This window comes from Microtus oregoni, unplaced genomic scaffold (assembly GCF_018167655.1).
Source record: "Microtus oregoni isolate MIOR12 unplaced genomic scaffold, Mior012 000072F_ref0000427, whole genome shotgun sequence".
NCBI lineage: Eukaryota > Metazoa > Chordata > Mammalia > Rodentia > Cricetidae > Microtus > Microtus oregoni.
In genome coordinates this window covers 4,598,596-4,625,584 of record NW_024543979.1, presented here as the reverse complement: position 1 = coordinate 4,625,584, position 26,989 = coordinate 4,598,596, and the positions used below count along the sequence as shown (strand labels likewise).

The 26,989-nt window shown below is 43.0% G+C and overlaps 1 protein-coding gene across 1 annotated transcript in view; it reads left to right on the top strand.

Moving 5' to 3' along the window:
• LOC121440965 (estradiol 17-beta-dehydrogenase 11) overlaps positions 1–26,775 on the top strand; it is a 36,230-nt gene extending 9,455 nt beyond the window's left edge. The window contains exons 3-7 of the mRNA XM_041642058.1: positions 1,988–2,119; positions 3,283–3,389; positions 11,069–11,206; positions 23,064–23,180; positions 26,011–26,775. Coding sequence (XP_041497992.1) covers positions 1,988–2,119; positions 3,283–3,389; positions 11,069–11,206; positions 23,064–23,180; positions 26,011–26,095 — 579 coding nt within the window. The 3' untranslated portion in view covers positions 26,096–26,775. The remainder of the gene's footprint in view (positions 1–1,987; positions 2,120–3,282; positions 3,390–11,068; positions 11,207–23,063; positions 23,181–26,010) is intronic.
• Positions 26,776–26,989: the final 214 nt, after the last annotated feature.

Below are 26,989 nucleotides of genomic sequence, written 5' to 3'. Positions count from 1 at the left end.
TCTTTGAATAGTTTAAGAAGGGTTGGCTGTTGATCTTCTTTGAAAGTCTGGTAGAGTTCTGCTGTGAATGCATCTGGTCCCTGCATTGTTTTGTTTTGTTTGGCATTTGTACTTTGACTTTTAGCTGAAAGGCTTTTTATTACTGTTTCAATCTCCTCATTTGTTACAGATCTGTGTAGGTTGTTGACTTCTTGGTTGAATTTGGCTGAATCTAGAAATTCATCCCTTTTTTCTGGTAGCCTTTCTGTGTGAGGTTTTTTTGTGGAGATCTGGAAGAGTCTGGCTTCCACCCTAGTGGCCTAAACCATTCTATTGGTTCCTGCTTCTTATCTTTAAAAAATGGACAAACAACAATCATTGCCTTGAGCATTATCGTGAACACTAACTACAAAGAAGAATGAACCCAAAGACTTCCAATAGGCAGTTTGCTGCTTTCCGTGCCCCAGCCTTACCACGGCACTGCCACAAGTAATGGCAACTTTGTGAGAAGAAGCCAGCTGGTATGTGGAACACAGTGTGTAACAGGGTCTGACTCTGGGGTCCACACAGTCAGTGAGCTAACTATGCACACAAAACAAAAGTTCTGGTACGATGTCCTTGCTCTGCTAGACCTGGGAGCTCTGGCGCACCTGTTATGAAAAGGAGCTTAAACATCAATGTTTGTGCGCTTTTATTTAGGGCTGCTGTTACTGATTACAGTAGAACCCTGGAAATGCAGTGGTCACTTGGAAAAATCACCAGAAGTTCCTACTTCCTGAATAGGGCAGCTTTCACCGCTCAAACGATGCCTCGTGCGGCCCTGGGCAGCCAGCCCTGTGATCATGCTCGTACTTCCTCAACAGAAATCATTTTACCCATAGCTGCAATAACCTTTGAAAATTTGGCTTTCGTGGTTTATGGAAGCCCCCCCCCCCATAATCACTTTAGTTTCTCAAATGTTCTTCCTTCTTAACTAATACCAAAGAGAGGAGCTAATTATCCAGGGGAAACACTTACATGGTAGAAACCATGCTTGTAACTTTTTATTTGTGCTTTTATTTTTGTTTGTTTAGAGACAGGATCCCGCTATGCAGCCCTGGATGGCTTAGAACTCTCTATGTATATCATATAATACTCCAGCTCACAGCGATCTGCCTGTATCTGCCTTCGGAGTTCTGGAATTAAAGATGTATACTACTATGTCCAACTATTTATAACATTTATATTATTTACCTCATATATATTTCCATATCAAGACCTACTCAGATACCTCATAAAATCAAGAAAAGAGCCTATAAACACATCCCTTGGGTATAGGTATAAATAGATGTGTATTGATGATATAGTAATAGTAATAGCACGTTATAAATTGTATTAAATAGCTCATTTACATGTTGTTCCGTTATTCCCACAGTAACTTACAACACGCTGTATTCTTAACTCTATTCTAAGAGCAGCAATGGAAAACTTGAATCACTTATTTAAAGTCCAGAGAGTGGCAGAGACACAACTCGACTCAAGACTGACCAAAGACCCCCACTTTATACTCCTCCACCTTTTGCCACCCAGTAGAGAATGGTTGGTGAGAAACAGAGCAGAATCATCATGGCAATAAGGAAACAGATGTGACTGTCTCAATAGTGTGCCAGGTTTACACAATTTCCATAACCTGTCCTAGAATCTGCTGATAAATTTAACTGATTTCTGCTTACCTTTAGAAGAAGTGTTTAAAAAGCAATGTTATTTATCCAAATATCTCTTTAGCCATAATCAATAAGAGCAAAGTCAATAGACTAAATTGTAAAAGAATTATAAGCAGAGTTGCTTTGCACATAAGTAGATAAAATAAAAAGGACCTTTTACCCCATATTGGCATACAGGTAACAAAATAACTGCTTTTTTCCCCATGCCTAGTAGATAAAAAATGTATGTTCTTTTAATAGTCAGTATATATGCAAATTTGCAGTCAAACCACTTAGTGAATATAGTTTTCTTTTTGATATTTAAGGTAAAGGAAGAAGTTGGGAATGTTAGCATCCTGGTAAATAATGCTGGCGTTGTCTACACTTCAGATCTGTTTGCTACGCAAGATGCTCAAATCGAAAAGACTTTTGAAGTCAATGTGCTTGCACACTTTTGGGTGAGTGCGATTTCTTTTACAAAATACTTCCTTTTGAAGACCCAAAGATTAAGAGTTCACTTTTAATGACATGACTGCATTTTTACTAACAGTTGTACCTTCCAAAATTAATAATGAAGCATGTCCTTGTAAGTTTCTGGTGTTGTGTGTGTTTTGATTCTTCTGGCTTTTTAGTATCAAGGTCTCAAGTAGCACAGGCTTGCCATAAACTTAATATAGAGCTGAGGCTAGCTTTGAACTCCTGATCCTCCTGCCTCTACCTTCAAAGTGTTGAGTTTGCAGGCATACATTATCATGCCTTGCCCATCGGTTTTGATTCTAAACTATATTTAGAATCACATATCTCTGTGATAGTATAGACATATGGAAAGGACAGAGTCCACCCAAGTCATCGTCTATGATCCTGTAACAAGGGAGAGTGTAGTGTGCTTTCAAACTCTTGTGAGACTCAGGCTCCATATTGTTTCCTGGCCTCGAAAGCTGCAGACTTTATAGTGGAACTCACTGTTCAAGGACTCTAGTGTGGGCTTCTGAAGACTTTAAATAGCTCCCAAACAGCTAGTTTATAAAGAAACCCTTGATATTTTCTTGGATGTGAGCTTGGGCTGATAAGAGTTCAAGAAGTTGCAGTGTACTGGTTACCCCGCTTTTCCCAAGCCGTAGATGCCTGTCTTCCTGTGTTTACATTTGATAAAATACAGTGTGTTATCTCATTTGCTTCTGTATCCCCAGCATGCATACAGTGGGTACTCAATAAGCATTTAGGAACCACTGGAAGATTGCTCTTTGTGATTTTTGAGATCATGATCAAATTATTGTCTAGCAAATTAATATGAAACATTAACCCTTCTTGTACTCCAGTGTATCACTCCTATTTGGTGTATGAGATGATTGAAGACATCAGTGCCAAGGGGTAAAAGGCTAGGGATAGAAGCAGTGAACAGTTTAAACGAGATGGGTTCTCAACGCTTTCAGCGTCCGTTGTAATGATTCCGCTGTGGCGCCCTGGCCATTTGTCCAGGCCAATGCTGAGCTTGGCAGTCGGGTGTTTTCATTTATATCAGGAACGATGTCTGGATAGCTTATCATTGTTTCAAGGTAGTCTCCATGAACCTGTGAATCATAAATAATACATGGTTTTGTAATAAAAAAATTGTTTCTAGACCACAAAGGCATTTCTTCCTGACATGATGAAGAATAATCATGGCCATATTGTCACCGTGGCATCAGCAGCCGGGCACACGGTGGTTCCCTTCTTGCTGGCTTACTGGTATGTGACTACTTTTCTTCTACTGACTCCTATGCTTAACTTGTATGCTTTTATGTCTTATTATTTTGGTTATATCCTTGGAAACTTTTATATAAGATTTACACGTATCTTATATAAAAATTAGTTATCCACCTACCTATGTATACTTACACACATTGATAGCTACGTGTACAGACACATTCAATGTAATTTTAGAGTGTAGGCACTTAATTTTTCTTTCCCTATTTAATGAGGACTGTCTTCATCATGACAACAGACTTGAAGCTGCTCAAAGAGGAAGAGCTACGCAAAGCCTTGAGATTAACAGTATCATCAACTGTTAAGCCCCTTTTCAGTTCACCTCAACAACTTTTCAGTTCTAGAGGTCTCTGGAGTAATTGACACAATTATAAGACAGTCACTGAAAACATTTTCCATGCCTTCTAACAATAAGGAAACAAAAGAATAATGTTTTTGCGCCGTGAAAATGTCTGTAAAATAACTTACAAAGAGGAATGACCGTTTAAAATTGACGAGGGTTTTGTCTGTCTGCGATAGCTGTGACCACAGCACAGTGGGTATCCTCTATCTGAGCTAACGCTCAGTGGTTCCTGAGCCTCGCAGAACCCCCACCAGAGTCTCGGCTGTCTGATGGAGGAAGGTCATTGGCTAATAAAGGAACTGCCCTGGCCCATTTTATTGGTTAGAGGATAGGTGGGAGGAGAAAACAGAACAGGACGCTGGGAGGAAGAGGAAGTGAGCTCAGACTCGACAGCTCTCCTCTCTGGAGCAGACGCCTGGGAGAGATGCGATGCCCCGCTCAAGGCATGAAGCTCCAACCCAGGATGGACTAGGCTAGAATCTTCCCGGTAAGACCGGTTCTCACAGATTATTAGAGATGGGTTGATCGGGATGTGAGAGTTAGCCTGTAAGTGCTAGAGCTAAAGGGCCAAGCAGTGCTTAAAAGAATACAGTGTCTGTGTAATTATTTTGGGGCATAAGCTAGCCGAGCAGGCGGCCGGGGTTCTGGGAACGCAACCGCAGCCCTGCCGCCCTTATTACTTCAGCTGTCATCTTCTTCTGTGAGCCAATCACAGCCTTCACTGGCTGTAGTCAGTCTGTCTCTGTACCACCATACGTGGCTCACGGAGCTTACCTCTCCTCCAGCATGTCCTGCTTCCTCTGCCTCCGACTGGTGACCTAATCTCTCTTCCTCTCTGAGTCCTCTCTGTCTTCACAAATCCCACCTAACCTCTTCCTGCCTGGCTATTGGCCATTCAGCTCTCTATTAAACCAATCACGGTGACTCATCTTCACACAGTGTAAAGGAATATCCGCAGCGCTGGTTCAGTTCCACTAAGTGTCTGCTCGGGGCTGAAGTTTTCACAGATACTGAAGACCTCTACCAGAAAACCACATCATCAGATGTTGGTAACAAGTGGTCGGCTGAGCCTGTGTTCTAAGTGAACACACCACTTTCTTTTTTCTTCTTCCTTTGTCCTTTTTCTCTCTCTTCCTCTCTTTCTCTCCTTCACTCCTTCCCTTCCTCCCTCTTTGTGTGTGTGTGTGTGTGTGTGTGTGTTTGTGTGTATTTTGTTTTGTTTTGAGACAGGGTCTCATGCAGCCAAGCCAGAGATGATCTTGAAGTCCTGTTCTTGTTTTTACCTCTTGAGCCCTGGGCTTACAGGTGTGTGCCAGTATGCCTAGTCTCTTCAGTGCTGGATCACACCAGGGCCCTATGCACTCCAGGTCAGCACTCTGTCTGTGCAGTGCTGGATCACACCAGGGCCCTATGCACTCCAGGTCAGCACTCTGTCTGTGCAGTGCTGGATCACACCAGGGCCCTATGCACTCCAGGTCAGCACTCTGTCTGTGCAGTGCTGGATCACACCAGGGCCCTATGCACTCCGGGTGAGCACTCTGTCTGTGCAGTGCTGGATCACACCAGGGCCCTATGCACTCCAGGTCAGCACTCTGTCTGTGCAGTGCTGGATCACACCAGGGCCCTATGCACTCCGGGTGAGCACTCTACACTGAGCCACATCCTGCCCCTGACACTGCCTTTTAATTGTAAAGCTTTCTAAAAGCTTTACAATACTCAGTGGGTAGAGCATGAGACTCAATCTCAGGGTCATGGGTTTGAGCCCCATGTTGGGTGCCAGTCTGTAGTAAGGAGGCCAATTGTTGATTCCTGACTGCCTGGCTATCTTAGACCCAAAATAATCACACAGAAACTATATTAATTAAAGCATTTCTTGGCCCATTAGCTCTAGCTTCCTATTGGCTAACTCTTACATATTAATTTAACCCATTTCTATTAATCTGTCTATCGCCACGTGACTGTGGTTTACTGGTTAATGTTCTGGTGTCTGTCTCTGGTGGGGCTACACAGCGTCTCTGATTCTGCCCTTCTTTCTCCCAGCATTCAGCCTAGCTTTTCCTGCCTACCTAAGTTCTGCCTTGCTATAAGTCCAAAGCAGTTTCTTTGTTAATTAATGGTACAGAGGGAAATCCCACATCACTAATAAACATTTATAATAATGAAAAATGATTGCTTCAAAGTAGATCATCTATTTAAAAAGTAGTCATAAAAAAGCTATCACACCTGGGGCCTCTTAGTGCTCCCCTAGTTACCATCATAACAGCACAGGTTACATTTGCCCACTTTTGATTTTTATGTGCGTGGAATCTCACCATGTTTGTGAGATGTGCCCATAATGTCATTTGTGGCTATTGTTTGATCATACGTAGTTTTATATCATGTGACTCTACAGCAACCTGTCTGCCTGTTCTACCATCATGAACATCTGGGGTGTTGCTAAGACGGGATTCTTATGGGATAATGATGTAGGTGAACTTGCTCGCCTTTCCTGTGCTGGATTTTTCTTATCCATGAAGCAGTTTGATAACCGTATCTGATGTAAATCCTAGAACGCAGATTCTGGGATCCGGGGACTGCTTAGTAACTGGAGGGCAGCTGCTGGAATTTCAATTCCACTTCCCTGTACTCACCAAAAACAATAGGGCCCCACCTGTCGGCTCCCAGAATACAGCCCCAGAAACCGGTTCTGTGTTCTCCAGCTGCCCTTTGTCGGGTGAAGCGCAGGGAAAACAGAATTGCTGACTCTTTTCTCTACAGCCGAGCCCTCGCCTGCCACTGTGGGCTCGCCTGCCACTGTAGTGGTTGTCACTGCACAAGGACTCTCTGACGTCTCTTTGAGGAGAAAGGGAATCACGCTGAAGGAGCGATAGCGGAACAGTTTCAGCCAGTAACGTGAAAGGGCACAGTGACAGCACTGACGTCATAGTGAGGAAGACAAAGCTTTCCTAAGATGATGCTTGATGTTTGTCAAGTGGGTTTTTTAATGGTACCTTGATTTTTAATACAATATTTTATTAAGTTTTTGGGAATTTCATGCCTTGTATGTTTATCATATTCACGGCCTCCCATTTCCCCCTCTAACTTCTCCCTGACCCACCACCCTTCTTGAATGAAAAAGAAATAAAACAGGAAAGGACATGACTGTTCCTAGGTACATTGGAAGAGAACGTTCAGTATAGACACGTGGGAGAGCATAGCCCATAGAGACATCTGGGAGAGCCCAGAGTGGACATGGCCTGAGCCATGGGAGGGGAAAGTAAAGGGAGAGGGGCTGCTGACCAGGAGGGGGCAGCCTGGGCCGAGAGACTGGCATAGCCAAAATGGTGGGATATATAGGGAAGGGCAGTCCGGGGAAGGGCAACTGAGTGCCTGGGCTAGAAATGTTTGGAGTAGGAGATGGGATGTGCCAGCCATACCCTGTAACAGGTAGGGACTGAGGGATGCTGGGAGAACCTGGTGACCAGCATCCATCCTGATATAGTAAATAGGCACCCAAAATAGCTGTTTGTCCCATGTTTAATACCCAGCTCTCCTTTCCTGCTCCCAACTTCAAGTTGATTTTTAAAAGAAAGCAGTGAGCTTGAAAATATATTTTGTCAACACAAATAGCCAGGGTAGGAACACTCAGCAAAACTGCATGTGAGCATTGGCTTACGATGAAATGCTGCTTAAAACATGATTGTAAGTCGGGAGTAATAATTCCGACTGTAGTGAAGAATGAAGGTGATGTTACAAAAGGTGGGGAGTAACCCACTCCCTTCTAGGTTTCCTATATTCGTATCGAGGTTCACCCTAAAGTGCATACCTGCTCTTCTGTTGACACACCATTCTGAAAACCTCTCTTACATCCTCAGAGTCTGGAACTCTTGCAGGACCTCACAGCCAGAGGTAACAACCTGCCTTAAAGCCAGTTAAGACTGCTCCCTACTGTGTGCTGAAACTGTTTAACCTGCCTATGAAACAACACTGTACCAATCAACCTCGCTTGCCTTGGATTTCCCTCGTAATCCACGTGTACAGCCTAAGCCAGTGCATACCTGTGATTTTAGCTCACTCTTCCCTGCCTCTGACCCAGAGCCAACCTGTGGGGCATGGGAGACTTTGTCTCAAAACAGACAGACAGACTACAAAAAATAACTGCAATGTAGTCTTGTATTCCTAATTGAAAATTATTAAATTATACATATTGTGTGCCAGCACTGTTTTCTTTTTTGTTTGGTTTTGATTTTGTTTTTGTTTTTGAGGCAGGATTTCTCTGTGTAACAGCCCTGGCTGTCATTGTGGAACTGGCCTCCAACTCGCAGAGATCCGCCTGCCTTTGCCTCCAGAATGCTAGGATTGAGGTGTGCGCCACCATGCCCAGCCCACCGGCATAGTTTCAGTTCCTGTGACCTGATTCTTTGTGCAGCACGACCCAGTCATTCATTGTTGTTAAGACTGTCTCAGGATTCTCTCACTTACTAGAAATAACAAAACTCCAGAGCCGGGAGGAGCCAGAGTCAGTCTCTGGCAGGCTCCTCCCTCTTGAGGATCCACCACCAGCAGGTCAATTGACCCCTTTGGACTATCACTTCCCCCACAGGGCCTTCAAACAAGAGTTTTAGGTCCAGGGTCTAGACCAATCTAGATCCAGTTCTTGAGATTTGGCTGCTTGATAACTGAGGTGTGACCAGATCACGGGATCCAAACGCTGCCCATCACAGACAGTTTTAATTCTTCTCAACTACGCACTTCCACGAGCTTTACCCCACATTAACCTTTAGGCACACCACTGATGTTTCCTCCATGTAAACTCTTAGACATGATGGCGAATCAAAGAGGAGGGAACCGCGAATTTGATTCAACTTTAATTACTTTTATGTCTTTGTCAAACTACCTTCCAGAAAGGGCTAGTTTAACCTGTGCTTTGGAAAACAGAAAGCTGTGGTACTTTTTTTAAAATCTCAATTAAAAAAAAAAAGATCCAGAATTTTAAAAGTTGCTAGGATCAATTAATTATGAAGAAGTCCACCAGTCTGTTGAAAGACAAACAGAAAATATGAGTTTTCACATTGTTTGACGATTATTCATTAGAGAAGGATGCTAGTGTGTGTACTGTATGAGTTATGACCAAAATGAGCGTGTTTATACATCCGTCTCTGTTGATAATTTATTTCATGATTTTTCTTCCAGTTTCCTTTAGTCTTTTTTTTTTTTAATAGAACAAACCTTTTATTAGCTCTTAGAGGATTCTTTTTTTTCCCAGATAGTTTTGTTTTGCTCTGAAGTGCTGAGGATCAGACTCAGTACCTTCCACGTGCCAGGACAGCACTCTGCGCTAAGCGATGCCCCTCGCCCACGCTGCTATAGTTTAGCACTCTTGCTGTGTGTTGTGGATGTTCAGAGAGTTGTCCTTTACTGACTGATTTTGTCAGGAGCCTATCACCTTTAGGTTGTTGACTATTCGGGTCTGATTTATTGTTTACTTTTTAAAAGGTTTTTTATTTTTATTTTGTGTATGAGTATTTTGCCCGCCTGCTTGTATGTGTACCACATGTGAGCCCGGTGCCTGTGGAAGCTGGAAGAGGGTGTTGATTCCCTTGCAGCTGGAGTTACAGACAACTGTGAGCAGCCGTGTAGGTGCTGAGAACGGAGCCCCAGTTCTCTGCAAGAACAGCAAGGGCTCTTAACCTCCAGCTGCCTCTCAGCCACGCTTGCTCCCACTTCAAGTTTGCTTCTACCTCCTCAGTTTGCATCTCAAGCTTTGATTTCTGCTTCGGTAAACCACACTCATAAAAACACCTATATCATGGATTGTTGTGAGGGTTAAAATTCACTGTGAGCAGCTCCTGTCCTACACAGATTAATTTTAGGTGTCATTGCTGCTATGTGTTATGTTCTTCAGTGCAGTGAAGCTTTGTACCTCATTATTGAAATCAACATATTTTGTTTATGGTTCAGTATATTTCTAGGCTTAAAAAAAAACTTTCTACAGCTTTCTGTTTTACAGAGGACAGCTTAATTGACAAGAATGTGTAGAAACCTTATCTAATTTCTTATTCATAGAGATTTAAAAGCATAAAACTATCTGGCAATTAATATCGCTGAACTATATGCTTGAGATAACAGGTTTTATATTACATGTATCTTATGACAGTTTTTATAATTAGTAATGTAAGATACCAACAAATGACTGAATTATATACCTTTATATATGAAATGTAATGTATTATATGCTTTCATATAAAATTTAAAGTAATATATACTTACTATCCTTATAAAACTTGTTTTAAAGCTACCTGGAAAAATAAAGTCTATTTAGAGTAGTTTCACAATATTTCCAAATTAAGATGTTTTTGTCAGAATTACTTTGCACTCCTGATCCATTTGACAGATATTTCCTGAGTACTGTTAAAAGGCCAGTTCTAGGCCAGGCCCTGGAGACTCATTTGTGACCAATATTGTCACGGAGGAAACTACAGTAAAAGCCTAACAGGAAAAGATCTTGGGGGATGGCTCAGACAGTAAAGTGCAGGGCTGGCTACACAAACACAGGAACTTAGTTCAGATCCCCATTTCCCCCACAAGCCCAGCAGCAGCCCACGCCTCCATCCCAGCACCATCCAGGCAGAGAGGGAGAGGAGGATCTCTGGGGCTTGCCGGCCAGCCGGTGTAGTCACTGGGCAAGCTTCAGGTTCAGTGAGAGACCCTGTCTTGAAAGATAAGGTGAAGGGCATTAATGAGAATCATCAATGTCAAAATCTTCCTTTACACAAATATATACACAGTGCATGCATGCACACACGTGCATACACACCGTTTCAGGGTTGATAATTCTTAAAAATTGTATATACAAAAAATTAAGCACAGGCAATGTTTCATTACAAATCTGAAACATTCTATCCTAGAAAACTTAAGTGTTATATAATGTGTATGGGGGAGGGGCGGGAAGGACTTGGAGGAAGTTAAGGCATGACTCAAAGGAAGACTACTCAGGACCTGTCCACTGAATAACACAATCGTTTTAGATTAAATAATAAGCAGATTCACAGTGACCTTGGGTTTTATGGAAAGAACAATAATGAAAGCAAACTCAAAAATGAGTCTCCTGCCAGCTCATTTCATTCACCGAGTCCAGCTGGTTAGGGATGCAGTGTGTAGGAACTACCATGCACCCTGTGCCTGAGGCTATCCTGTGCCAAGGAATTTACCTCTGTGGCTATGGCCCTCTCAGTCTACACCAGACCTGAGAGGAGGGGTGCCCCCACTGCCCACCCGAAGAGCTCACCAGACTGCAGGACCAGTGCCCCTGAATTGACTTGTGACCTCTTTCTTTCAGTTCCAGCAAGTTTGCTGCAGTTGGCTTCCACAGAGCCTTGACGGATGAACTGGCTGCCCTGGGAAAAAACGGAGTCAAAACGTCCTGTCTCTGCCCTAACTTCATAAACACGGGTTTCATCAAGAACCCAAGTACCAAGTAAGCAGGAACCAGAATGAGACTGCCGGGGAGGGTGGTTGCTATGGAGCTCCTTCTGTGGGGGATTAACCCTGAGCAGATTAATCCCTGAATACCTGATATCTGATGCTGTTAGTTCGCCTTGCTTTCATCTTTCGTCCCTGTGGCATCAGCTTTACTAATTGTAACGCGGGTCTTTTTTTTCTGTTGGATCTTTTGTTTTTGGTTTTATTGAGCTGTATTTTTTTTCTCCACTCCCCTCCCTTCTCTCCCCTCCCCTTCAGCCCTCTCCCATGGTCCCCATGCTCCCAATTTACTCAGGAGATCTTGTCTTTTTCTACTTCCCATGTAGATTAGATCCATGTATATCTCTCTTAGGGTCCTCATTGCATAACGCAGGTCTTATGATTAAATGATTTCCTTTGAGTAGATCCGTGAAGGGCCATTAGCATATCAAATCAAATGTCTAGAAATTGTCGTTATTCCTACAGTGCCCCTCCAGAAGCAAGGCACTAGTGTACAGTTGACCCACAGTGAAGGCGGGTATCTTACTTCTTCAACCTCCTTTCTGCTCTTTTTAAGTCATTGCCAACTCCACTCATGAAGAATCTTTATATTTATATTAATAACTAGCTCACGCAACCACTTTCATGACTCGTCTGTTTCATGGTATGAGCTCGCTCTTCAAGGAGCTCCAGAGTTTTCAGCAGACAGCCCTTCCTGTTTCTGAGATCCTTTGCATGTCACATTGGTTCCGTATGTTCTCCCAAGGGCTCTCCCCGTGGCCTTTAGGTTCCATGAGGTGTTTGGAAAGGTCTTTTTCTACCCATATCACTTTCTAGTCACTTGGGTGGGAGGAGATGGGGCAGTAGTTGGACCCAGTGCTTTGCATACATGCAAGGCAGGTGCTCTGTCGGGGAAAGCCACATACCAGTCCTTTCATGATGTTTATGGCTGTACCTTTTACATTTAAATCTTTACTTCGATTTATTTTGGCTTAAGAAAGAACAGCCTCATTGCTTTTCCCAAAGAGCTAATGAGTTATTCTGTTTTATTGTTTAATAACTCATGATTTCCCTCATGGGCCTAAATTTATATCATAAATTCATGTATGTACTTAACTATTCATTTGGATTCTCTATTTGGTTATATTGATATTATAAATTATTTTAACTTATTCTACCCCCTCAGATTTTGTTCCGTTCTCCTCTAATTTGGCCGTTCTTTGTGAAGTGTCTGAAGTTAATGAGGAATATGTCAGTGACTCACTTAGAAAGAGGGCTCGTTCTGGTTTAAATATGGGCTGAGTTTAAAGCTGATATTGGACTCAAATAGGGAGCCTTTTAAAAGCACCAGGATCCCTAGGGCCTGACAAACACAGGTGCTCCTGACTACAGTAGACTTGCCTCCTGGTGATGTCATCACAAACTGAGAGCCTGGTTAGCGGAAAGGCAGTAACTTACCCACCCTCCCTAAGGCCACAGCCACAGCAGCACAGAGGGGGAGCATCTGGCCTCACTCACTGGAAGCTGCGGGGTCCTGCTGCCCAGCCAGACAGATGCTAAAATTAACATCTGAAATACAGTGTGTTCAGAGCACACAGCCGTCTAAAGCTTAAAGACCGTGACTGAGCCGTGAGCCACCCTACATCCATCTGTAGTGTAAAGTTTATTTTCTATTTAGTTTCTCCATGGGCACATAGTCATTGTACTGGGTATTATACTAAATAAGGACATTTTTCTTTCTTTTCTTTTTAACCCAGGACTTCTGTTTTGTTTATTTAATTATATTGAAACTACTAAATAGATTTATTTTTACAAAGCAATATCCAAGTTGCAATATCCAAGCTAATAACAATTTTTAAAGATTTATATAGTAATATAATTTATACTAGTAATGGATTGCCAGATGATTCAGCAGCAGTTAGGGTTGGGGCGGGGTTAGAAATGTAAAATTCATCCTGGTGAGTTACACCGCAGTTGGAAGTTAGGAATGAAACTTTGTATTGATTGATAGTCAGAGTCCTCCTGTCTTATCTTAAGGGACCTATGTGTGATGCTAAGAATCTTGTATAGATTTTGCAGGGAAATGGATGATAAAAAAAAATGCCATTTAGTCAGATCAACTAGATTTTCTAATTGATTCACATTTAGTAAATTTATAATGTTGGTAATACATGGACACATTTTTACAGGCTGCTCACTTCAAACATGTGTAAGAAAAGTTGTTACAACTTGAACTTGTAATAAACAGTTTACATTTCCCCTTCCTCCCTCCCTCCTTCTCTGTCTCTCTCTGTCTCTCTGCTCCAGACAAATGCTGCCACACTGAGTGTCTTTTTTTCCCTTGGGTGCTGGGTGTGGAACTCACATAGCTGTGCTAGCAGAGCGAGCACCGTACTGACTGAGCCATCTCTCCAGCGCCCCCCTGCCCCGCTTGCTCTCTCACGTCACACGAACATACACAATTTCACGTGTCTGTATATATCCTAGAATCACAAATGATAGAGAGTATGTTTGTCTGTCTGAGACTGACTTAATTCACTTAGTACGATCGTCGCCAGCTTCATCCATTTTCCTGAGAACAACCTATCTTCGTCTTTATGGCCAAGAGCATTTTGTCATGTGTTTACTGCCTTTTCTTTACCCATTCCCCTGCTTTTGGACACCTAAGTTGCCTCCATCTCTCATGTCTCCTAGGAATGGTACAGCTGGATCTTTGGGTAGATCTCCGTCCTGATCTCCTCTCTGCTTTACTTTCTCACCAGCAGCGTGGTGAGGAAAAGCAGAGCTCGGGCTTGTACTGAGCGGCTGGCGTGTGCTCACCTGAGCTCCGAGCTCACCTGAGCTCCGACTTGGCATTGAAAGCTCTGCCAATCTGACTGGGGGAGGCGGAACTCAGTGTGTGTATTTCTTTGGTGGCTGCTGAAGCTGAGCATTTTCCCCGTCTTTATTAGCTATTTGTAGTTCTTTTGAGAACGATCTGTTTCTTTAACTTATTGTCTTGATATTCAGGTTTTCAGTTCTTTGTACAATCTAGACATTAATCTTCCGTCAGATGTACAGCAAGCTAAGATTCTGTCCCGGTCTATAGTCCGTCTGTCTTCACTTTGTGTTCTTATCTTTACTGTGCAGAAGCTTTTCAGTATCACACCAAAAACATCTATACTAAGATACGATTTTGTCAGGAGACAAAAGTAGTTCTTCTAACAGGAACCTGTAGCTCCAGCACTCTGGAGGTTAAATTTCTATCAACCTAGGCGAGAAGGTAAGCCCTGTCTCAAAACTAAATGAAACAAAACAAAAACAAACAAAAAAGAAAAACAAAACAGAAACAAACAAAAAGCCCCAAAGCAAGACTTTCTTGTTCAGAAATCCAATTCTTAATTCCATCTGAATTAGCTGTAAAACCCTAATTTGGCCTTGAAGGAAGAAAAAGGACAACAACAGGTCAGCTGGGCTGGGGAGCAGAGTTAAGGAGAAGGGAAATCTTGTTCATTAAATCCAAGAACAGGTGTGCCAAAATACCACTCGCGGCTTCCCTCTTATCTCGGGATTTAGATGTTAAAGTAACATATTGGCACCTGTGTTCTTAAAACTCCGGCATCTTTCAGTTATTAAAATCAGGTGCCGCATTTTAAAGCTATTACTCTTTTAATCTCGCCCTAAAACATGGTTGGACAATGCAAGAGCGCCCTCTTCTGGCAAAACTACATCCATACAAGAAACAGAACTTTTTAAAATGTGACTGGCCACAGAGGGTCTTTTTCTTACACCTCATGCGCTGGGGCAGATGCTGTCTAGTTATCTGGTAGATGAGCGACCGAGGCTTACAGATAATCTAACAACTCACCCATGAGCAACAGAACAGAACCTCAGACATGATTATCCAAAGTCAGGTTACTCACTGAAGAGACTGAGCAGCTTCCAAGTGGCTGAATTTGAAATGATGTCTCATGAAAATATTGGCATTTAAATCCACTCTAAAAGGGCACTCAAGTGTCGTTTATCGCTTCTTGTAAACAGTGTAAGAAACAGGCCTCCCAGAAAGTCTAAGATTCACTGTTGTCTAAATCTATGGAAATTAAATATTATGCATTCCAATTAAGTCCTTGAGAACTAAAAGTTATTTTTATTAAATAAGCTAGGCTAATGTACGGGCTGGTTGTGTGTCAGCTTGATACCAGTCATCAGGACGGAGCCTCAGCTGAGGAGAGGCCTCCATGAGATCCAGATGTAAGGCATGTTCAGTTAATGACCAGTCCATGGAGGGTGGTGTCAACCCTGGCTGGTGGTCCTGGGTTCTATAGAAAGCAGGCTGCGCAAGCCAGAGGAAGCAAGTCAGTAAGCAACACCCATCCATGGCCTCTGCGTCAGCTCCTGCCTCCAGATTCCAGCCCTGTTTGAGTTCCTGTCCTGGCTTCCTTTGATGATGAATAGTGACGTGGAAGCGTAAGTCAAGCAAACCCTTTGCTCCCCAATTTGCTTTTGGTCATGGTGCTTTGTTCCAGCAATAGAAACACTAAGACAGCTAGCAACAGTCTTATTTCAAAACATTTACCTGCTAAATGCCAGAAACTGTATTATATACTGTATAGTTGCCTCTATACACTGCTCTGAGCCTGCATGGTCAGGTTTGATAAATTCACATTCTCTCTGCCCGTCTCATTTCCTACAGCCAAAGCTGGACTCAAACTAAGTATGCAGTGAGATTGCCATGAGCATCTGATCCACCTGCTGGGATTACAGGCACTCCTTCACCCAGTTTGTCTTGCTCTAAGTCTTATAACAACTCCGTGAGATGGGTCACCTAGCTGTCAATCCAACAAAATACCTGGGATAATCAGCTGAAGAGGGAACACAGTTGCTTTGGGCCAGTTTTGGAGATTCCTGCCTGGGGTTGATTAGCCTTAGGCTTTGGGGCATGGAGCAAGGCAGCAGCCTATAAACCAGGTGTGGCCCCTGAAGCCTCTAATCTTAGAGTGTTCTAAACTGAGTCTCTCAGTTTAGGCTTAAATATCAAGACCCCACACAAAACAAGAAGTTTCCTTGTCGTCTGTTCTTAGAGGAATTTGAAAAGGGTTTCTGTCAGTTCTTCCTTAAATATTAAAAACAAATGCAAGCTGTAGCTGAGTGGTGGTGGCGCACGCCTTTAATTCCAGCCTTCAGGAGGCAGAGGCAGGCGGATCTCTGTGAGTTCGAGGCCAGCCTGGTCTACAGAGTGAGTTCCAGGACAGTCAGGTCTATACAGAGAACCTGGGCGTGGTAGCTAGGATCTCCAGGTCAGTGATGGCTCAGTCTATGTAGGAAACTCTAGGCTAGCCTGAGCTAATAGTCAGACCCTGTCTTAAATAAGCAGACTTGGGTACTGGTTGAGTTTCTTTCAAAGTCCTGTTCCATTTTTCACCTTCTTCTTGAGTCAGTCTTCATGTCTGTGCGTGTCAGGTGGGCTCTTACTGGAACACGGCTGGCTGTTCATGGTGCTCTCGGGATCTTTATTTCCACGAGTTCCTGGAAATGGCCCTGCTTTCATTCTTGGATTTATATGCTGTGTCTTCTATTTTCCTGAGTTATTCTAGCTTAAGACATTGTTAATTTTGTGGTTCTTTTCAACGAATCAGTTTGATTTCATGGATTCTCTCTGCTGTGTTTCTGGCTTCTATTCCACAGAGCTATAATTAATTAGATCTTTGCTACTTCTCAATTTGACTTGCTTTGTATTTGGTTTAATTTTGACTGGTAGCTTTTTAAATGTTTTTCTTATTTTTTGATATAATTACATCTTTTTCTCCCTTCAAGCGCTCCCATGGAATGCCCCACCCTGTCAAATTTCTTTAATTGTTGTTGTTTTGTGTGTGTGTGTTATTTAACATATATGTACAACCTGCTCGTCCATATGATGTTACTTGTATGTATATGACTTCAGGATTGACCTGGTGTGCTCAGGCATTCCTCCTCTCCTGCTCTGGCATTCCTCCGTCCCCTGTAGTTCTTTGCCGACAGTTGAGGCCCCACGAGCCTTCTCCCTTCTGTCTTAGTATGTCTGTTGTTGTCCTTGTTCAGCTCACGTTTAAGCAGTCCCGTTAGTGAGATTTTATGCGTGCAGCTTCTGACATTTCTAGGAGACATGGTCTGTTCCACTGGCTCTGACTATCTCTCTGCCCCCTCTCCTTCTACCTCAACCCTTAGGTTCAGGGATTATGTTGTAGATATATCTGCTGAACTGGGATCTACAACTCTGCCTTTTGATGGGTTGTGATTTCTGTAATGGTCTCCATCTGTTACGAAGTTTCCCTCATGAAGGGTAAGAACTTTATAAGGATAAGTATCTAGAGTGTAGTTAGGGATTGCAATGGTTTAGTAGAGTGATGGTTATAGGGTCTCCTCAAAGGTCCACGACCTCACTAGCCCCGGGTAGCTGGCCAGATTTCCAGTACCAGTAGAGCGCTCTTGGTTACTATCGAGGTACTGCCAAGGTTCTACCACTACTGCTACCTTAGAGTTGTCTTACTGCTGGTCATTGTACTAGTTCACAGACATCAGAGCTGGCTTGCTTCCTTCCTTTGGAAGCTTGGATGTCTTCTCAATATGGACTATCCCATCAATTGATTTGATACTTTCCTTCTTTTTTAATGTAGGTTGCCCGCCTTGGGTTCCCCTCTAAGCACTATATTAGACATTTTGCTATGGTGTGCCTTCTTTTCATCCAAAGCATCTGGTTTTCTGTAGTTTCTCTAGCCCGCTGGATGTACATGTGCGTGATGCTCACTGTCCCATGACTGTGAACTTTCCAGTTCCCTTTGTGTTGCTGGTTTCTAATTTCACTCCATTGTAGGTTTCAACCATTATGATCAGAACATAATTTGTTCCATTTCCATCTTTTTACACTTACCTAGACTTGTCCTGAGGTCTAATGCATGGCCTGCCCTAAAGAAACTTTTTCTATGTGCTCCTGAAAAGTCTATGTAGTCTGCTGCTGTGAAGGGACTGCTTTGTCCACGTTGGGTCAGTCTAGCACTGACTCCTTGTAGTTTTGAAGTCTTCTGTTTCTTGGTGGCCTCGTGTCTCATTGTTTCACACGCTGTTGAAAGTAAGGAATAAAGTCTCCAACTATGACTGCCAGATTCGGGTTTCTCCCCTCAATTCTGACACTTTTAGCTTCCTATGGTTGGAGACCTATTGGGAGAAAAAGGCCCTTGTGCTTAGAGACAGCACGAGGGAAACCAGGAATGTTCTAGACACAGGGCTGTCTTTTCAAAGGAAAGGCTTTATAACCTGCTTTTCAACCCAGAAGACTAGGGATGAAGGTGATTAATAGTCTGGTGAGCAACATTGTCTGTATGACCAGGGTCTCCCTCAAGCTCCTACAACCAGGACCGGAAGTGACTAATAGCCCAAGTGACCTCTACATCCTCTCTGTATGGCTGCAACAGTGCCAGATTCTCCCGTAGGCCCCATAAGCTAACACAAATCGCCTATCTCTAGAATCGCTAATAGTCTGATGATCAATATTATCAGTATGACCAGGGTTTCCCTCAAGCTCCTACAACCAGGACCGGAGGTGACTACAGCCCAGGTGACCTCTACATCCTCTCTGTATGACTGGGACCATGCCAGATCCTCCCGTAGGCCCCATAAGCTAACACAGGTCGCCTATCTCTAGAACCCATCTTGGAAGAAGTGATGTACTTTAAGTTGAGCTTTGTTGTAACTTTGTGTCCTTGTGCATAGGGGATTGCATTATAGAGAAAACTTCCCTTCAAATTGTACTGTGCTTAAATATGCTTACAATAAACTGCTCGGGCTCAGACTCTAGGAGTTTGAACCAGCACCAGCTGCTGAATCGTGATGAACTGGATTTCCTACATTCTACTGGCTTGGTGGTTGCAGGGACCCCCACAGAGACCCAATTGTTTCAAGAACAAACTGTTTTTAATTAAAAATCTTCTTGAAATAATTTATCTCTTTCTGTTCAATTAGCATTATGAACAATGCAGCATAATCTACAATATTAGACCAAGGATAATTGATAATCTACAGTATTAGACCAAGTGTAATTGATAATCCTTTTTTTTTATAACCAACTTTTTAAAACATTTGCTCTTCTTGTATATGGCTCTATTTTTTCTCTAAATATTTGCAAGTTGTATGTGTGTATATATGACAGAAAAATTACTTTATTTCAGCTTGTTCATAAATAGATATTACATAGCAAGGTGGTACCTGTATAGTAGAGCTCCACGGCGTGCTAACAGCATACGTCTAGTTCCTCATCACACCCCAGACAGTGCGGCTGCCTGTAGCACAATTAATAAAAACCAAGAGACAGAAATTGGGGTTCAACCTGAAGGTCAGAAAAGCCAAACAGTCAGTCACTGTCTCTTACCTCTACCTCACTCCAAAATGGTGATCCTGCCTCCAGGAGTCTCAGAATGAGCTGTGTCTGAGAGCTGTCTCCTCCCATTTTATAATCCTCTACAGGGCTGGGATTAAAGGCGTGCACTGCCCAGTTTCTATGGCAAACTAGTGTGTCTACTGGGATTAAAGGTGTGTGTCACCACTGCCTGGTCTGTAAGGCTGATCAGTGCGGCTGTTTTACTCTCTGAATTTCAGGCAAGCTTTAAAATACAAGTGAAATATCACTACAGCTGCTGGCTTGTGCTCCGAAGATGCCCCATGGGTAGCTGAAACCTGCCATGGGAGGAACATTAATACCATGGAAATCAGCAAGTGCTGCAAAACTGGGAAGCCTGTCTTCTGGAGAGCCGCTTGTTAAAACTGGCCACCATGCTGCTGCCGCCTTGAGCCCATTTTTAGATTAAGAAACAACAAGCATTAAAACCTGAGTTTTTGTTGTATTTGTTTCCCCACCCAATTACTCAGCCACTTAAATGAGAAATCAATCAAACCCAATTTGGTTTGGAAATTCTCCTTGGTCTCCCTTCTTGTCCAACGTACCCTCCTTCCTGACCCAACAGATTGGCCTGTAATACTGATGTAGTGTTTTAATTTGTTTGTTTGGTTTGCTTTGGTTTGGTTTTAGTTTTCTGAGACAGGCTTTCTCTATGTAGCCCTAGCTGTAGTAATAGAAGCGGCGGGCTGCGTCCCCAGCACCCCGGCCGCCTGCTAGCTTATGCCCTGAAATAATAACACTAAAACTGTATTCATTTAAACACTGCTTGGCCCATTCTGCTTGGCCCATTAGCTCTAGCCTTTACTGGCTAATTCTGATATCCCAATCAACCCATCTCCAATAAACTGTAGCACCGGTCTTACCGGGAAAGATTCAGCATGTCTGACCTGGCGGCTTGCTTCATCGTGTGCATCTGCCCTGGAGAGGGGAGCATGGCATCTCTGCTCCAGAGAGCAGAGCTGTCGAGTCTGAGCTCGCTTCCTCTTCTTCCCAGCATTCTGTTCTGTTTACTCCACCCACCTATGTTTTAACCTATGAGGGCCAAGCAGTTTCTTTATTGCTTAACCAATGAAATCAACAGATTGATATATGACACTCCCACATCACTTCCCCTTTTTCTGTTTAAACAAAAAGAGGAAGGCTTTAACTTTAACATAGCAAAATTACATATAACAAAACAGTTATCAAGCAAGAATTACAGTTACAATATTTATATCTATTTTATCTTTTATCATACAATGGAAAACTATAACTATCTATCTATTCTGCAACTCCATCAAAGACTCCAGAAGAATACAATATTACCTAAGAAAACAAAAAGTAAGCAATTTTCAAAACTCTAGAAGTGACAGAGACATCTCACTGCCTGTACAGTCACCCAAAGTTCCTCTGTACCATTGGGGCATCAATCTTCAGCCTTCAGGCCCATGGTATCCAGCAGACATTTCCATGAAGCAGGAAAATTCAAAGTCAGTTCAATCACTATCTGTTGTGTCCTGCAGAATGTCTTGCAGACTCCTTCATGAATCAGGAACCCCGAAAGATCATCTCACCTTTAGGCAAGTTCAGTAGTCCTCTCTCTGCGGGTTCTCTGTTTCCAGTTTATGCAATTGTCCAGGCAAGAGCAGTTTCTTGCCCAAATGGCTATCAAACTCCATAAGGATCCTCTTCGATGCCCATCTTCCTCTTGAAGTAGATTGGTGCTGCCAGGAGCAGAGTGTCTCATTGTCATGAAAAGTCCTAAGTTATTAAAACATTAAATAGCATATTCCGTAGTCTTTGAAAGATATGAAAAATGCTGATCTAACTGAAATATATATCTAGAAAATCTAACATAACTATAAACTTGACTATTATTAATGATTATCCATTAACAACTTATATACATTATATTTTAAGTGAACTACACAATCATAATACCTTAATCAATATCAGAAATACATATACATATAACAAAATTGACCTTAAATCTCTATCAATAAAGCAAAATCTATACTAATACAAATTATTCATATCTATATCACCTAGCTATCTTGGAACTCACTCTGTAGACCAGGCTGGCCGCAAACTCAGAGATCCATCTGTCTCTGCCTCCTGAGTGCTGGGATTAAGGATGTGTGCCACCATCACCCAGCTTGATGTATAGTTCCTACAAAAGCCATTGTGAGCATTTATTTAACATAATTGCATTTCCTCCCAACATAGGGATGTTAGAAGAAATTGAGATTTTTCTGAAAGTCCTATCTTTTAGGCTTTTAAACCACAATACTCTAGAGTTATTGCACTTCATTCAGAAGTTGTCTGACTTAGGAAGTGCAACATTCAGTCACTACAGCACTTCCGGATGGTGGGTACCAGGCCACAGTGTAGACTTCTGGATGGTGGGTACCAGGCCACAGTGTAGACTTCCTGATGGTGGGTACCAGGCCACAGTGTAGACTTCCGGATGGTGGGTACCAGGCCACAGTGTAGACTTCCAGATGGTGGGTACCAGGCCACAGTGTAGACTTCCAGATGGTGGGTATCAGGCCACAGTGTAGACTTCCTGGTGGTGGGTACCAGGCCACAGTGTAGACTTCCTGGTGGTGGGTACCAGGCCACAGTGTAGACTTCCTGGTGGTGGGTATCAGGCCACAGTGTAGACTTCCTGATGATGGGTATCAGGCCACAGTGTAGACTTCCTGGTGGTGGGTACCAGGCCACAGTGTAGACTTCCTGGTGGTGGGTACCAGGCCACAGTGTAGACTTCCTGGTGGTGGGTACCAGGCCACAGTGTAGACTTCCTGGTGGTGGGTACCAGGCCACAGTGTAGACTTCCTGATGATGGGTATCAGGCCACAGTGTAGACTTCCTGGTGGTGGGTACCAGGCCACAGTGTAGACTTCCTGGTGGTGGGTATCAGGCCACAGTGTAGACTTCCTGATGATGGGTATCAGGCCACAGTGTAGACTTCCTGGTGGTGGGTACCAGGCCACAGTGTAGACTTCCTGGTGGTGGGTACCAGGCCACAGTGTAGACTTCCTGGTGGTGGGTACCAGGCCACAGTGTAGACTTCCTGGTGGTGGGTACCAGGCCACAGTGTAGACTTCCTGGTGGTGGGTATCAGGCCACAGTGTAGACTTCCTGATGATGGGTATCAGGCCACAGTGTAGACTTCCTGGTGGTGGGTACCAGGCCACAGTGTAGACTTCCTGGTGGTGGGTACCAGGCCACAGTGTAGACTTCCTGGTGGTGGGTACCAGGCCACAGTGTAGACTTCCTGGTGGTGGGTACCAGGCCACAGTGTAGACTTCCTGATGATGGGTATCAGGCCACAGTGTAGCCCCCAGTGTCCTATGCCATTCACACAGGTGTTTATGAACTCGTGGTTCCAGAGCAGCCTTTCCTCTGAATGCAGAATCCTCTTGTTCAACACCAAACTTCGCTCAGTGAGCTGTCTTGTTTCTGAAGCCTGCCTCTGTTTTAGTTTAGGACCCACCCTGGAGCCTGAAGAGGTGGTGGAAAATCTCATGTACGGGATCCTCACTGAGAAGAAAATGATATTTGTTCCGAGTTCTATCAAGTTATTGATGGCATTTGAAAAGTAAGTGACACTTGTGTTTGTTGACGTTAGAAGTCGCCATGTTCCTGCTCGATTTAAAATCAGTGGATTTAATGCATTTATATGGGAGTGAAAGACAAAATGAGAAGAGGTGATGAGGTTCTGAGTTTTTAAAGCTGAGGGTGCTAATCATCGAGAGAAGACCGGAATAGTCACCGAAGCACTTTCATGTGTTTTTAAGGTTTGTTAGTTGTTGTTTTTTTTTTTTAAAGAAATTTATGTCTCATTGATGAATGTGATTGTTTTAAAGCATTTCTAGCAGTAGACTCATTGGACAGTAGGACCAAAGGAGACCAAGGTTAGATTTTTTTTTTTTATTTTTATCTTTTTGTCATTTGTAAAGCAAAATGCTTATTATCAGTGCTGGGTTCTGACCCAGTAGGTAATTTCAAAGACACCTAAGAAAGACATGGTCTCACATTACCAATGAAGACTGGGTTTGGTCTTAAATTCTGCAACTGACAGCATTAAGATGGTAGTAGGAGAAGGCAGCTGTCACGGGAGCAACAGCTCTCATGGTTTCTGGCTTCTAAATGGAGACCATACAGAACAGAGAAGCTTCCCATGGGGATCCATCTCTTGAGTCCAGAACGGTCACTGCAGAATCTTGCTCAGGAAATAGGTCTGCTGTCTGCTGTAACCTCCGTCATCTAGATGGATGGCCGTCCTCTCTCCACAACGCTTACCTTTTCGGTTTACCGACTTTAGTGACATATGGAACCCTAACAAAAAATACGTTAGAAGAGAGCAAATTAAAATAAAATAAAAATCAGCATCTGTAACACAGGAAGAAATACTAGCAAAGTACCCTGAAAAGCTTTGAGTGAGGCAGTTCACAGATTCGTCACAGTCTTTGTTCGGTAACAAAAAAGTTGAATTTTAGATCCACATTCACAGATCTCATGGGAGTTTTCACGGTATAGAAAGTCATCTTGAAGCATAGGAGTCACTAAATGATCTATAATTTTAGAGATCTGGGCCTTGCTTGCAGTGTGGTCCCTGCATTGTGAACATCCATGTGACTCAGAGTTCGTTAGGAGTGCAAAATCTCCTGCTCCTCCCTTGAATGAGAATTTTCATTCCCTCCAACTCCTCAGAAGATGTGTTCTTTGGCTGTCGCGTTCTCTGGTGCAGACAGGAGTTCCCTGGAGAGGCCCAGAAAGCGCTGATATTTGAGACCTGCTCTCTAGTTCTTCGGGTGACTCCCAGACTTGGCAGAAATTAGAAATCAGGGGTGCTAAGAATGCCCATAAAACACACACCCTCCTAAGGAACTGCCTGAGAATCTGTGTGGCCTTTGAGGCTGTTCAAATAGTACTCACAGGAGCGCTGGGGGAAACAGATATCCTTGCCCTCTGTGCCTAGACAGGGGCTTCTACAGCTTCATAGGGTTGCTTGAGATATCTACTTAACAAGTAGATTTCACCCTCTTCTAGATATTTTAATACAGATTATTTCAGTCTGGACTCAGAAATCTGTGTTTTAACAGGTAACTGCTACCAGCATCTGATTAAAAAAAATCATTCTGAACTAAAGATTAAAAAAAAAACCAACCTTAGGAGATCTAAGTATGACAAGCCTTCTAGCCCCTTCTGCTCAAACTCCAGCTGAACATGCCCTCAGGGTTAGGTAAAAAGCCAAGGGAAGGGCTAGAGAAATGGCTTAGCAGTTAAGAGATCTTGCTGTGCTTACAGGGGGACCAGGGTTCAGTTCCCAGCATGGTGGCTCACATCCATCCATAATTACAGTTCCAAGGGATCCAGTGCCCTCCTCCAGCCTCAGAGGATACCAGGCACATACACCATGCACTTACAGACATATAGACAAAATACTCATCCATGTAAAATAAGAAAGAAATCTTTTTATTAAAACCATCTAAAGTGCACCACAAGCACTCCCTTGGGGCCTTATACCGCGATTACCGCTCTTACTGTTGGAATCGCCATTACGGTATACGGTGTGCAGATTCCAAACACTGAATGCTGTCTGGCAGGTCACTGTACGCCATTACACTGACCTATACATCTCGTTTACTTTCTCTCAGACCCACTGGACTGTGACAAACTTCTAAACAGTCTTTAGTGCACACTCCGGGGAGAAAATAATGAGATGAGCTGCATGTCTGTCACTGCCCATAGCCTTTAATATCAACATAGAGATTGTTCACAAGAACAATTGGGCATAATTTTTTCCATACACGCATCAGAAATTCAAACTCAAAGGTTAATTTGTTCACTGTTATGCTCAAGACCAGGGGCACTGCCTGCATTGTCACTGCCTTTTCTGAGCTTTGGGGCAGCATTTCAATGATGTCTGAATTACATCATCTTAGCCCTCACATCTGCTTCCTCTCCAGCTGCAGTGGTTTTTAACCCTTTAACATCTCAGCTGTTCGGCTTTGTATACCTCCCCACTGAGGTCTTCTGAAAAAATGAAAGAACATATTTATTTTAAAAGTAAATAGATACTTACATGTGTAAATTTCAAAAGATATTCAGGACACTTTTGCCCTAGTGAAAGTTAACTTACTTATTTACTAAGGAAGTGAAAGGTTGGGCGGTGGTGGCACAGGCCTTTAACCCCAGCCCTCGGGGGAGGTGGGCAGAGTCAGGCAGATCTCTGTGAGTCTGAGGCCAGCCTGGTCTATAGAGTGGGTTCCAGGACAGTCTCCAAAACTACAGAGAAACCCTGTCTCGAAAAACAACAACAACAACAAAGAAATGAATTGAAATACAAAAATTAATTTTAAGTGAATGTGTTTTTCAAAAGTACTTGGTATCATTTTCCTAATATACTTGCGCGTCTCTCCTAGGATCCTTCCGGAACGGTTCCTGGCAGTTCTGAAGCACAGGCTCAACATTAAGTTTGATGCAGTTATTGGATACAAAGACAAATGATGACTCTGGTCTCATGAAAAGCTGACTTACTGCTCTCAAGTTGATTCCTTCCCATAGTAATCAAAATTTTAATGTTTTCAATCTTCTGGGTTTTTTGTTATCTTGTTTCTTCACCGTCTCTTTTTGAAGTGTGATCATACTCACGAAAGCCAGTTTCCCATCATAAAACCAAGTGGCCTTAAGAGTTGTTTTATGGAAAGGGGAGGGGAAGATGGTCGATTTCAAGATAATATTTTTTTAGATTTTGCAGCTCATCCCCAAGTGTTCAGAACTTGTGCTGACCATTTTTATTTAAGATATTTGTCATTGTACTTTTAGCTTGTGTAATTCACATTTCCTCCTCTGTTCCATATAAATTAGAAACTTTAGCCTCTCCAGAGGGAATGAAGGACCGTGTCTAGTGTCATTTCTCCATGCTTTCATGTGCTCTGAAACATTTCAACCCATGTATCAGCACTGTTTCCTGAAATACCAGTCCCAGGAAGCTGGGGTAGATGCTCTTGCAAGGATAAAGGCATCTGTGGGCTTTCAGGCTGAAGTATAGGACAATACATTTACAAATGGTAATAATGAATGGACCACATTTTAGTCCTCAGTGTCTCTGCTACACATAGAACATGACTTGACCTTTAAATTAAAGAAAAATCAGTGATGCAATAAAGTCTGTCTTTTTGTTTTTATTTTTGTTTTGTTTTTGGTTGTTGTTTTGTTTTGTTTTGATTTGTCTCCAGAAACTTCTTGAAGGTGAAGTTCAGTGAGGTGGGGCTGTATGGTCAGGTTCAGGGTTGGGTGGAGCATGTAGCTCCATTGGCAAAGTACAAACCTAACAGGCATAAACAACTGGGCTCCATCCCTACCACTCTGCACCACATCTGGCCCATTAGCACACTTGAA